Genomic DNA, 13,635 nt, shown 5'->3' on the forward strand with positions numbered 1-13,635 from the left:
GCACAACCCACAGATAACAGCAAAGAAATGCAAGTCGAGACAACACATCAACCTAATTCTGCTCTTATTTGTTCTGTGAGCTCGGACAAAATAACCTCTCCCTCCATCACTTATTGTCTGTACAATGGGGAGAATGAAAGAAGTTAAGATCTGATCTCACACTTTTGATGTGCATTTTGGAAATGGAAAGGAGTAGAGAACAAATAGAGTCATTATATAGAAAGGATAAGGAAAGTTTAATGGAATGCAGGCTTGTTGACTTTGGTTGTGGGATTTTTTTTTTCCCTAACAGAGGTGGGAGAAACCTATTATGCCTTTCCTGGATGAGACAAGCTGGGAAACAGGCCCCTAAGCTTTTCTTTCCTACAAAAGAAAAAAAAAAAAAGGCATATATGTTATAGCCAACTTAAGCTGCATTTCTGCTGCAAAGTAATAATCCTTCATTCACACTTAAAACTTCAAGAGAGTCTTCACCAGGAATAGCTGGTAGAATAACAATTGTACTTGCCATTGGAGAGCATGCTTTTCAGCTTCTGCTTTCAAAATCACGTAGGATAACAACTCTGTGGTAATTAAGTCTAGCAGCTCCTAATTGAATTGCTAGAAGACAAAACATCACATCCTCAAAACATCCTCAAAACTCTCAACCTATTTTAATGTAAGATGCTTTACACAGGAACTATACTAGAAAGTTCAGTAGGCTACAGTTTTAATTCTTTAAACTAATACGCTCTATTGGTAGGAATTTTAATGTAAATCCAGCTATACATTTGCTTTTCCCTGAGCAAAACTTTATGCTGAAGCATTTCCATCCCTACCTATGGAAGTGGCTGTGGCAGCACACACACTTCCATGCCAATATAAATGTGTACAGATCCTGCACAGAGTGCTGCTTTAGCTATACTCCAATCGAGTTAAGTGTTAAAATTTCCTAGGCTTACTGACAACAATATTTTACTTCATGGTAGCTGATCCATCATAGCTGTCGGTGTGCATGCTCTTAGCCTGTGGCAAAGACAGGATAATTTGAGTTGTTTTGCCCTGCTTCATTGAAAACCAAGATGACTCAAATTACTTTGAGCTTGCTTCAGGCGAGGCTCGCACACTTGGACAGCTATAATGGATCAACTGACGTGTAGTAGAAGATTGGTGGGGCTAAGCCCAGTGCTGAAATAGAGCAAACGTCCTTTTTTTTTTTTCCCCTGGCATTTAACTCGAGCCTGTGAGAGCTACAACATGTGAGTGAACAGATGAGTGAAAAACAACAACTAAAAAGCTCCTACATCTTGCAATCTTCTCTGAGAGCAGTGTTAGCCACAGAATAACTTGAATCCAGAGATGAAGATCTGGACAGAGTTACTCAGCTATCTCTGCTCCTAACTACTCCAAGCTTGTCAGCTTTGCTTATTCTCCTCCTTTTTCTTTGTCATCTTGTCCTTTCCCCACCTGTCCCAAACTGCTTCAACTATAATTCCCTCCTTTAGCAGCCTTAGTAAGCCCTTTCAAAACAGGGGAAGTCTTCAAGGTATGTCCATCAATGGTGCCTGCAACACCTGCATACTTTACATTTGCACACTGAATTATGATGGTATTTATCTTTTCCATCTGCATTAAGAAAACTAGAATTAATATTATCTCATGTGGCAGCCATGCACTGACATTAGTCCCTCTAGTTACCCTCTCTCACTTTTCCATAAATTTATCTGATAGCACTCAAATTAACCCCAAATTTCAATTTATTTTTCACATATACGTTGAGGCACATTTATCCATTAAAATTCAAATATTACTGTAAGCTCATCCAATACATTAAAACTGTCCATCATTGAAACACATACCTATTCCTAGCGAAGTCTTACTGGTTATCACAAGAAAACTTTCACGAATGAAACTATTAAGAAAAAAATGAAAACCATCTCCTAGAGATTATCTGGTCATCTGACACTACCTTTTATGTTTCTTGGTACCTACTACAACAGTATGTGTTCCATAGCACATTTCTGAACATGACTGCCCCATAATCTATACCACCTCCCAAACTACTCCTAATTAATTGAGAATAGATGAGAATATTAACTGCTCCTATCTATTACAAGTACTGTAGAGAAGTCCTGTCATATCAGACCATGCAGGAAACTGTCAATGCCATTAGAAATTCTCCTTGAAAACTGATACTGCAGAATGTGTCAGTAGCTTCTGATGATGTCAGATGAGAAACTGCAGCAACAGCCAAGAGCAGAGTAGTGCTCCCTGGAGACGCCAGCTTTGGCAAGATGTACTGAAATGCTGCAAGAATGTTTCTGAAATTGAGATTACTGAAACGTAATATCTCTTTTTGAAAACTTTACTGCACACAATTCATCAAGCCAAAGCTACAGTTCCAGGAAGAAAGGACCATCTGTTTTTCTTTGGACTTCTTTTTTTAAAGCTCACCTTTAATCAATTTTAAGGTTTTTTTCATACACTGGAATGCAAAAAATTAATAACTTAAGAACTAGATAAATGACTCAGTGTTTCTCCTTGAAAATGTGAATCCTCTGATTTTAATTATAATTAACTAGAAAATAGCTGCCTACTTGTAATACAGACTCATTAAATCTGATACCTTTACACTTTTCACCTACAAAGGGGGCCACAAGAACTCTGGATCTATTTCCATTCCCAGCTTTGCCCTTCACCTATCATATATACCACTGGAAAGAGCATAATCTCTCACAGACCTATTTTTACAACCAAATGGGAAATTACTTATGACAACAAAAGTGCTATGATGAATACAGCAAGAAACATGGATATGGAAGGTTTGCATTACAAACCTTATCTTAAACATAATTTTAAATTTAATGCTTGTTAGAAGAAAAGAAAAAAAGGCTTTGAAAGATCACCAAAAATTGCACTGAAAGAAATATGAGATATTCATTTAGATATTTCTGAAACTCAAAGCATGATTACCACTAAGTTAAGATTTATTAGAAGTTGCATTTAGCCACTGTATCACACTTTCCTAATCCTATGATCTGACTATGTACAACTAATCAATATAAATATATGAAAAGATAAAACTGAAATGAAGAAAGATGACATTATGAAAAATGGTGAAAAAATATGATGAAAGTAGCTCAGTGAATTATCACAAATATTATATTTGAAATTATCAACATCTAAAGTATCAATTGCAGATGCAGTGCACTGAAACTGTCTGGTTGATTTCCAAATCTTCTGGCTTTTACAAGCTCATAAAATAAAACATTTAGTTAAAAACCACAGGACACAACTTAAAAATAAAACCCAAAACCTGGATAAACACTTATTAAGGGTCTATCATATAACACAGCATGGCTGAGAGCAGTAAGTGGGAGAAATTCTACTGTCACTGATGAGATTTAGGGTTTTCCTCTTTAGGCACCATTCTCTGCAGTGATCGTGCCCCAACAAACTCCATACGGATTCATCTTTTTCCATCAATCTTCATTTAATCCGTGAGTCTCACTTTCCAACAATCCCCTAATTACATAGATACACAGAATACTTTATTTTTGCAAAAAAAAATGCCACCCAAAACACAGCCTGACTGAACAGAGACATGCACTTCTAAGACCTCTTTTTAGATACATTATATTAAAAGAGAAGCTTATCTTTCAAAATTTTAGGACACCAAATCATGGCTTCAGTAAAGAATGCAGTTTAGCTGAATTCCTCTTCTGTGATTAATAACCCAACATTAACTATTTACTGAAAAATTAATTATAATTCACAATATTGTAACCAAAATCCCCAAAGCTCACATATTGTGGAGAATTCTTTGGGATCTGATGTAACAATAGTGGTTTATAACACTACAGATCCAGGTATCAACTCTACCACCAAAAATTGTTGTCCTGTAATGGAAAGAACATGAGCAAAGATCTGCATATGTCACCTCTACATCAGAAAGTGGAGGATGAGCCCAGAATTTTGTTAGTGCTGCTACATCAGAACAAAGATGGTATCTTGGTCTGCTAATATTGACCTGACACGGATCCATCTGCATGAGCCCACTGATCAAATCTATTAGATGTGCTCAGTTTATGCAGAAAACTGAGAATTGAATTTTTTAAAAAAATAATTAAAAAGAAAAATCCATCTCTAAACATCTCCTAACACGCTTTCAGGAACTAAATTTTACCAAGCATACCTTAGCATCCAAGCTCCTGGAGCTGACCTTCCAATTTTACTAATAGCATTAAGAAGCACACATACAATTTATTTTTTTTTTTAATAACAAGACATATGTTACTTTTGAAGACAGACATCTATGAAGCTTCCCCACGATATTCCTGATTTCATCTTCTATTATTGCTACAAAAAGTTGCATATGCAGCTGATTCTGAGATTTCAAAACATCTCTGCTGTATAATGAAGATACCTAATATGCATTTTCTCATTTCCTGTCACATTAAAAGAGATTTGTCTTTTGTCTAGTAAAATTGACCTTAATATGTAAGGAGAAAAAAAAGCACATTACCCTGTTGCTGCTGTTACTTAAAGAGCACTGAATGCAACACAATGCAACAGTGAATGCAATCCAATGCAACAGTAGGAGAGCTCCTCAGGATGGAATCCTGCCAAAATTATCTGTGCAGATAAATGGCCTGACAAAAGGCAACCATAAATAAGGTTACTCTTTTGACATCATAAAGTTGACGCATATCCTGCCCTAGCTGGTTTTGTACAAAACAGCAAATAAATCTAAGAGATAAATAAAATGCAGAGATGCTTTTATTTCAGATAAGTTTGCCTATTTATTCAGAAACCGTTTGTACAACAATTTTTGGACTATCTGAAACAATTTCTCTGAATACATGCAACTCAGATCTCTTTCCAGCCTACATCACTATAAATTCTGATGATTTCATATCCTGCACAGAATATTTTCATAGCCAAGTTCAATTTAAAATTAGTTATTAAAAAGAATCATTAACTTTGCAATTGCCTACAGGGCTTTTTTAAAAATCTTCGCAGTAGTATACATTGAATAATGAAGAAAGAAGCTTGATGAGAACATTTGCAATGTGGGGTTAAACAGCACCCAAATGCTGAAAGACTTTGAAAGAACTGAAAATCATTTTTTATCACCCTGAAAAATGCTTTCGGTAGGTAAAGCAGAAATATATTTACCTACAAGCAACAGCAGCACATGTAGTATCTTAAAAAAGAAATGCTTAGGCATGTAGTCCAGGTGTCCTCTGGAGATTTATGGTTTAATGGCTTCACATGCCACATATTTTACACAAGATTTTTTTAATTCTGAAACAGAATTTAAACCTCCGTCATTTAGCAGGTTATGAACTGTGCTGGACATAATTTAAACATACTTTCCTTTCAAATTAAAGGGTTTAGTAACATACCAAATCCCGGAATGCCTTTGAGACTGGATTTGAGACAGATTTTTTCAAGTCTGAGGTAGCTGTATCGCAGCAGGCAGTTCCACAGGAACATCCAGTCCATTCGTGTGCGATGGTTCATGATAATGACACTCCTTTCTCCAGGAACAAATCCATCTCCAGTGACAACCACCTTGGCACCACACACCATTTCCAGCAAGGCCTAGAAACAGTATCTCAGTATTATGGCTTTACTCCCAGAAGAAAAGCATCACCTCATTAGCAATAAAAATTAATTTGAATTATGTAATTTCACTTATTTACTCCCATTACAACTGGTAAACAAACTTCTGTTTTCTAATAAAGCAGCCAGCTTTTCTGCAGTAATAGCTATTTAATGGAAGAGGAAACAACAATTAAGCAGCACTTCTTAAAAAGCACTTTATTCCCATCACTGCATTAAACTTACCTTTCCCTGGTTTCCAGGAATACTATCATGTAGGAATATAAGTGAGTCAGTATGGATTATAACTTGGTAGGTAATCTAAGGAGAGACTGGCTGCACAAATATCTATTGACCCTAAGGTCAGGCTCACTGGCAGCACACTGTTCAACCCAGTCAGCACAGAAAAAGAAACCAGCAAAATATCTTAGGACCTCTACAGGCCTTAATATAAAAAGGCCTTCAAATTACCTCCTTACACTCTCTTCCCCATTCATCCTCAAAAAAAACAAAAAAAACCCAAAACAAAACAACAAAAAAACCCAAACCAACCAACCAGACCCCCCAAAAACCCAAAACCACAATAATCAAACACTGGGGATTTAAACAGAGCTCTAGAGAGTAAAACAACTTCTGTTCATATTTCTGCCAACTCTTTGTGTGCCTAGTATAAGCCAAACTAAACTGAAACGGTTAAGACCCACCTCACTGTGTCATCCTGACTCTCCTAGAAAGGAAGTAAAATGTGATAACAGTGAGGAAGGTGAACATTTCTTACATCACAGAGGTCAGGGTCAGAGTTTCTCTGCTGGAGTCCAACTGGTACAAGAGCACTTTATTGTTTGGAGACACAAGAACCTGCTACTCCTGACTAAGAACGCACTGAGTGTAAGGATAGAAAACTAAGACAGACAAGGTCTGAGCTTCAAAACGTTTGGATGCAAAATCTTTTTGAGACTCCTTTCCTGGATCCAAACCACCAAAATTCTCAAAAGACAGAACCCTTTTCACAAAGATATTAAAATTGTTTTAGTCTAGCTCTAGTGTGGGCTAAAAATCAAACTTCTAGACTGCAACCAGTTGTAATAACCCAGAATTATAAAGCACAAGCAATTAAGCGAGAAAAAGACTGACATTAGATTTTGGGGATTTTGAAATTATAGAAAAATTTGAAGATAAGCAGAGAAAGAATTGTTTTGTGACAGTATCAGTACTCAGTTAAATTTTATCATGACAAGAAATAACAATTTGTTTCCTTTACTGGTGATTACCTTGGCCCTCCTAATTTCACTATAATTAATAATGATAAAAATAATAAAAATTCTAGAATAATAAACAGCTAAGGGCCCTTTAAAACATACAAGTTTTCTTTAAAACAGAAACAGCAAAAGCAGAAACTATTTGATTTACAGTATGGCTAAAACTTCCTTTATGCCACAAGATACATACTGCTGCACACCAATATGGCATTTTACTTCAGAAAAAGTTAAACAAATCTCTAATGGCCTAGAGGAACAAAGTCCCCCAGCTTTTAGAGAACGGAAGAAGAGACAGATCCCATTCACGTTGCCTTTCCTTTGGAACAATTCAGGAAAGAGCTTTGTTATTGATTTCCAGACTCATATAGTTGTAAAATGGACGCATTATAAGTGAGGAATACCTCCTTTCTAGGGGAAGCTCTTCTTTTTCACTCGAAAACATTTATCCCTAATTCAACTACAAGGGCTAAATTCTAAAAGGATTAAGTTACAAAACGGTGAAGGTTGACAACGGTGTACCAGACAGTGGAAAGTTTTCCTAATACAATACTTGGAGTACAGTCCAAAAAAAGTGTTTACAAGACAACTTGTTTTGGAAGTTTAAAAAATTTCGTTCACCTACTCTTCTCTGCATCTGACTGACACTGGATGAAGATGCCACAGAAAGGCCTTTTCAAGCACAAAGTGAACACACAGCATTATGTGATATCTAAATTAAACTGTGAAAGAAGAGGGGGACTGTAAATAGGCACACAGTTCACAACACTGAGCTAAACATTAAGTCTCCGCAGATAGTTTGTTAGGGCCTGTTTAGACAGAAGCATAATTGGCTTTAAAACCCCTAAAACAAAATCCAAAGTGTTAGTGAGCAAGCTAAATTCTGGGATTATGGACAGTTGCCCAGACCTGGATTATGTGCCACTTACCACAGGGAGTGAGAGCCAAGTGGCCACAATGCGGTCGGTGATCCAGCGATACCAGGCTGGCGAGATAAACATCAAAGGCAGAAAAGGGCCCAGCATGAATATACTTCCAAAGAAACTTCCCAAGAATAGTGCAAGTGCAAAGTACATCCCCTTCCATGACACCATGGCTCTGAAAAACAGGGTTGGCATTATGTTAAATAGGCAAACTGAAAGTAATTACATAATTCTTCAAGTCCGCACGCCCGGTCTGAGGTAATAGTCCTCCTTTTTTCCACATTTCCTTTCCTTTTCTCCACAGCTAAAAACACAGGACAACAGTAAACACAACCAAAATGTTCTTCTTCCCCAGCAGCAGTAAGAGAAGGACTTTATAAACACAATGATTTGTAAGGTGAATTGGGATATTAAAAGAGCCATAAAAGTATCAGCTACATCATAATTTCCTCCCATTACTACAATATGTAGTTCCACTCAAAAACCTTCAGCAAGCTATTTTTATTATCCAAGGGTACAAAAAGGCTATATAAGAGAACACCAGCTACATTAAACTTTGTGGCCATTATCTTTGTCTGTGGTGAAATACTAATGTTACCATTTCCTAAAGACATGAAACTTTGCTCCTCTATTTCTCCATCCCATTTCTTCTTGCTAAACACAGCGTTGCAGAAACTCATCTTCCCCATCTAACAAGGCTCTGTGTGTGACCTCCCTCACAAACCACCCAAACCTGGTAAGACTGACCAGCCCTTTCAAACACCAGGTCCCTTTTCACCCCAACAAGGCAGGCAAGCAGTGGGTGACCCCTCCCAAGCCACCCTGGCTTAGAGAACTCACTTTTTAAAGTCTGCTGTACTTCAACTGCCCTTATCAGTTATTTTCCAACTTGCTGCACCAAAAAGCCAATAGCCTGTGTTTTTTAAGGCACAGTCTAGACTTGAAATATTTCAGTGTCTGTGCTATCAGCTCCATTGTCTTATTATAAATTGAAATGTACGGTACACTGAGCTTCTTAGTGCATTATGGCAGAACACTCAGCAATCCTCCAAGCATTTGTAATAGCTACAAGCTTTCACAATTTAGCAACTACTACCAGCTATGACAAAGCAAATGTGGAAATATCAATTCCCTAAATTAAGGCCTAAAAATAGATTGTTTTCATCTATTTAGGACTCAGCCAATTGTTTGTAAAATCAAAGGTTAAGGAGAAGTCACTTTTTAGTCCCTTTATTGAATTCCTTCTTTTGACAGGCTATTTTAGAAATTATAAGAGCTCAGATAGACAGAACTTCAAGACAAGAAAAACAGGAAGCTGGTGGGTTTAATTTTAAAATAAGCAATGGAAAAGCAATCCATTAAGGCTTGTGTATTGTAACATACATGATTTATTTCAAGCATGTTTTGTACAATGTCCATAGCAATGATGTTTGCACAGCAAAGTATCTGACTGTCAAGAAACAGCAGTGCTAGGGTTGCTAGTAGATGAAATTTGCTTCTTCTACTTCATGTTACTTGTCAACAAGTAACAAGAAAGTAGCTCTACTCTGAGATACTTTTAGGTTTAAACAATTTCCTAAATTGTATGGTATTTGGAGAAAGGCTGAGACAAGAGGCTGTACAAATTTTTAATGCAAGAAGGATATAGGAAGCTGTATTTAACTCTACTTCTACAGCACAGTAAAACAAGCAATGCTAAATAAAAATGTTTGCTGATAGTTGTATCTGAAAGATTTTGACACAGTGAAATTTGAATTCAAACAAATACACATTATTTATATCCTGGAGTACAGAGCTTTCTCTTTTCTGCCAAAAGCAGGAACTAAATAACCACATCTGCACATATGCACACACAAAGTAGGATCAATTCTGACACATTAAGGAATCCTTGAAGAGTGAGGCCCTGAAGGAAATGTGCTACCTGACTTTTTTGTTATTGCAAACCTCTGTGGGGAAAGTCTAAGATAAAGGCAGAAGAGGAGAAAAACACCCCAAAACAAAAAACCCAGAAAAAAACAGGAACCAACAGAAAGAGGGGTAGGGGGGCAATTATTATTTGTAACAAGACCAGGAGAAAAAGCTTTTTCTTGACATCAAGATTTGAGACCTACTGCAAAAGGCAGCAGACATAATTAAAATTCTATGTGCTTGATCTAAACAGGCATTTTTTGAGGAACAAATGTACTTAAACGAGTGGAAACAGGTTTAAGACAGGTAAAACCCACTAGCAGACAGAGAGGAGGAGTTTGTTAGGCTTTAGCCAGATGCTCTGGTCCCCTGTGAGGCTCTCAGAGCCGTCAGTCAGAGGCAGTGACATTTGCCAGACAGACACTGCGGCTCCCAAAGGCTGCCAGACAACAGGGATGGAGTCAGGTCAGGTCCAAACACCCGACTGCTGCACACAGGAACCCCAGAGCTAATGAGAGGAGACACTGCTCTGTCATCCTTCCAGACTCTTAGAAAAGCAATGTGGGTCACCTATTTAGGGGTTGTCCTTTTCACAGTTTACACTGGTCCCTCCCTCAAATTTACGCACAACCAAAGATTTAAGGAAATCTTTGGTTTCTGTATTTTCTGTGAAAGACTGTCTCATACTTTTTTTTTTTTATTATTTGTTTGTTTTAGATGAAAGTATCTGAGCTATGGAAAAGACCTGAGGAAGTTCTGAATTTTCTCTTCTTCAACCACCACTAAGCAGTACTTTCTATTTCAGTGTATATGTCATAAGTTATAGCGGATTCCACTGGGTTAAACACTGTGGTGTTTATTTCTAGACACAAAAGATACCATGGGTGTTTTCAATCTATGCTATTTATCATTCCTAAAGCCACATTTTTAGTGTGATAAATACTGCATTTTGCTTATTGCTTCTATATAACACATTATATATCTTTACATATGCATTTATCTAGAGTAATGGATAGACTTTTACTTTTGTCTCTGAATTATCTCCACCATAATGAAGTAGAGAAAGGGAGAAAATTTCAGCAGATGCAACTGGGAGTGCAGTGCACAGGTTTGTAAGGGTTGAGGATGTAGGAATGGCACACAGCTTGGCCAGGCCAGGCTCTGCGCACCCAGTTTACCATTCCACACATCTCCCACCAAAGACAGGAGGGAACTGACTATTTTCATCCTTTTACATTCCTCAGCCCTTAAATACCTAACTGAGAAACAGCCTCTAAGATATGTCAGCCATCCCAAATCTAACACCTGCATTCCACAAGCAACAGCTACAAATCAATGCAAAATACACGCCTGCAACCTCAAAACATGATTTAAAACCAGCCAAAGAAGGAGTACTTAATGAGGACTTGGAAAATTATCTAAAAAAAAAAGGCAAAAATTCTCAAAACAAAGAAAATTGGAGCTGACTCATGTGAGAGATTAGACACCCAAGAAATGAATTACAGGATTGGACAGGAAGCCTAAACAGGATGCAAGCATTTTCAAAGTACAGAAATATTCTCTTACTGCTGCTGACAACTCTCCCTCTAATGCAGCAACCTTCCTCAACACTGAATTTAACATGTAGGATGGTCTTTATGTATCTTAAAGCCACTTTCCATTAGCTGTGTGGGTCAGAGCTGTGGGGAGACAGTCAAAATTATTCTACAATTCAGATGGAAAGCTGCAAACAGTGATAAAGACAGCACCCTTATACTGGGCTTGTAATTCTTCATCTATTTCATGGCAGAACTCCAAGTTATTGGGGTACTGTACTTCACATGTTCTTGTTGCCATAGCAGAAGGAAAACATGCTCTGTCTCCAGGTAACTGGAAACAATAATTCTTTAAATACAATTTTTGCTTTCTATTTCAGTTAATTTGAAAAATTCTTGGCTACAAGGGGAGAAAATACTTTCCCAAACAGTTTTTTTAAACTTCATTTTTATTAGAATATGTACTTGAAATTATTTCAATATTCTATGTAAACAAAATGTTTGCATAGTAACAAAGCAAAGGTACCTCCCTGTGATTGGATTTTGGCTTGTTTTGTTTAACATCTAAATGTTTTTATTGAAGGTACAGCTGAAATGACAAACAACAGCTTATTGTGATGATGATTTCAAAAGTTTCTAAATACTCTGTTCTCTAGAACTAAACTTTTCTTCACAAGTGCTTCTGTGGCTTGCAAGTGGGCAAAGGATGCAAAGTAAGTTTATCTGATAAGAAAGAAAAAAGTTCCAAACTTGAAGGTCTAGAAGTCTCAGCATAGTCAAGACTCACCACATGATTCCCTTTTCCTTAACAGCTCCCAGCTAATTTGAAGTGCTTTTTTTAAGGTTTATTTTTAAGGGTTTTTTTAAGGTTTTAAGGTTAAATCATCTTCCAGGTTCAATGTAAAACAAAACTTTAGCCTCAGCATAGCATTGAGCAATACTACCTGACAAACAGAGCCAGCTGCCTGACAACAAGAGAAATTTTCAAGCACTTAGTACTATGAAGTGATCAAATCAGGTTTTATTACACCATTGAAAAAAATAAAGGAACACTCTTCAGTGCCAATAAAACAACAGTGTATGATTAGTGGTCAGTACGTTTCCATTCAATCAGCATGGGCAATAAAACTGTCCGTTAGTCTTCAAACCTGAATGGGAAATACTAGGAACTAGATTTAATGCTTCTTCCAGTCAATTACCAGTAGAAAAGGCAAACACCTTCAATTAAAATCAAGCAGAAACTCACACAGCCAGCCAGTGATGGCTCTTCTCTAACAGTTCTGCAAAGAAAGCCAGCACTTACCTACAAACTGACTTGACTTAACTGCATTTCTTCCAAGCACAGCAAGTGAAACAGGTGAGCTGGAAATTCCAGTTCCCATAATCAATTCTGCATTTGGAAACATAATTTCCAAATCAGAAGATATCATTTTCACAACAAATTTTAAAACCTTTGATCTGTGAATTGAAGTTCCAGGAGGTGGGCAAGAGGAGATCAAAGTTTGCCAACTACTTAGATGTCCATTAAACAAACCGGCAAATGAATGACCCAGACTTTCACTTGTTTATTATTTTTTTAGGTTATAAAACAGAATCATTTAGACCAGAGGGCAGGCAGATCAACAACCCCTCCCAGCTTTAGTGATGCAAATAAGAGATCTGAGCAGGTGCCCAATCGACAAAACATCAGCCAAGAAAAATAAGTTTCAGTGGAAATGACACATCCTAGCAGAACCTTTCAAGCCCAACAAAATCATCACGCTTTTCTATTTGAGCATTTTATGGTTTTCTTCCATAACAGCATTTCAAAGGAAAGTTTTATCAATTCTTGCACCCAGAGCAAGAAACTAGTTTCTACGTAGGACCGTATTTGAAAAGAAACTTGCTCACAGCAAGTTTGTGTAGACTGACTCAGGTGTATTTCCTGATCTACAACTCACCCCGTCTCTTTGATCACACAACTTCTCACTTGTGCCTCAGTTAAAAGAACTGCAGAAATAGAAGAGGTTCTAGGGGGAGCAGTGGCAGGAGGAAGCTGAATTATAAATTGCAGAGACAGGCACTTGTCCTAGGGTGACTGCTCTAATCAGAAGTCCATGCAAAACAGGCAAGAAGCTCCATCAGTCTCCACAGAACTCTTTATGAACTACATTTTATCTCTGATCCTTCTCTTGGGCACTGCAGTATTTTAAGGAACATACAAATATGACACAGAACACTATCACTTGAAAAATACGTGAAGAAACAGGAACTTGACCACCAAAACTACTTCCTTTTTATACAATTCTTGCATTTAAAAAACTTAAGAGATAGGTGCATCATAAAACAACATAGGATGGAGCAATAAGAGGCAATTATCATCACAAGCCACACCCCTGACAGTATAGCAGATACTAGCTTACACATGCACAAAATAAAAAGTGCAAA

General features: G+C 37.3%; 1 protein-coding gene across 3 annotated transcripts in view; it reads right to left on the reverse strand.

Annotated features, from left to right (window-relative positions):
* LCLAT1 (lysocardiolipin acyltransferase 1) overlaps positions 1 to 13,635 on the reverse strand; it is a 168,940-nt gene that overhangs the window by 66,395 nt on the left and 88,910 nt on the right. For all 3 annotated transcript variants that reach the window (XM_083857689.1, XM_083857687.1, XM_083857688.1), the window contains exons 2-3: positions 7,772 to 7,940; positions 5,388 to 5,586 (exon numbers count right to left, since the gene is read on the reverse strand). In XM_083857689.1, the coding sequence (XP_083713815.1) occupies positions 5,388 to 5,586; positions 7,772 to 7,936 (364 nt within the window). In that variant the 5' untranslated portion in view covers positions 7,937 to 7,940. The remainder of the gene's footprint in view (positions 1 to 5,387; positions 5,587 to 7,771; positions 7,941 to 13,635) is intronic.

Source organism: Zosterops lateralis, assembly GCF_965231275.1.
Source record: "Zosterops lateralis genome assembly, chromosome: 3".
In the NCBI taxonomy this organism is placed as follows: Eukaryota; Metazoa; Chordata; class Aves; order Passeriformes; family Zosteropidae; genus Zosterops; species Zosterops lateralis.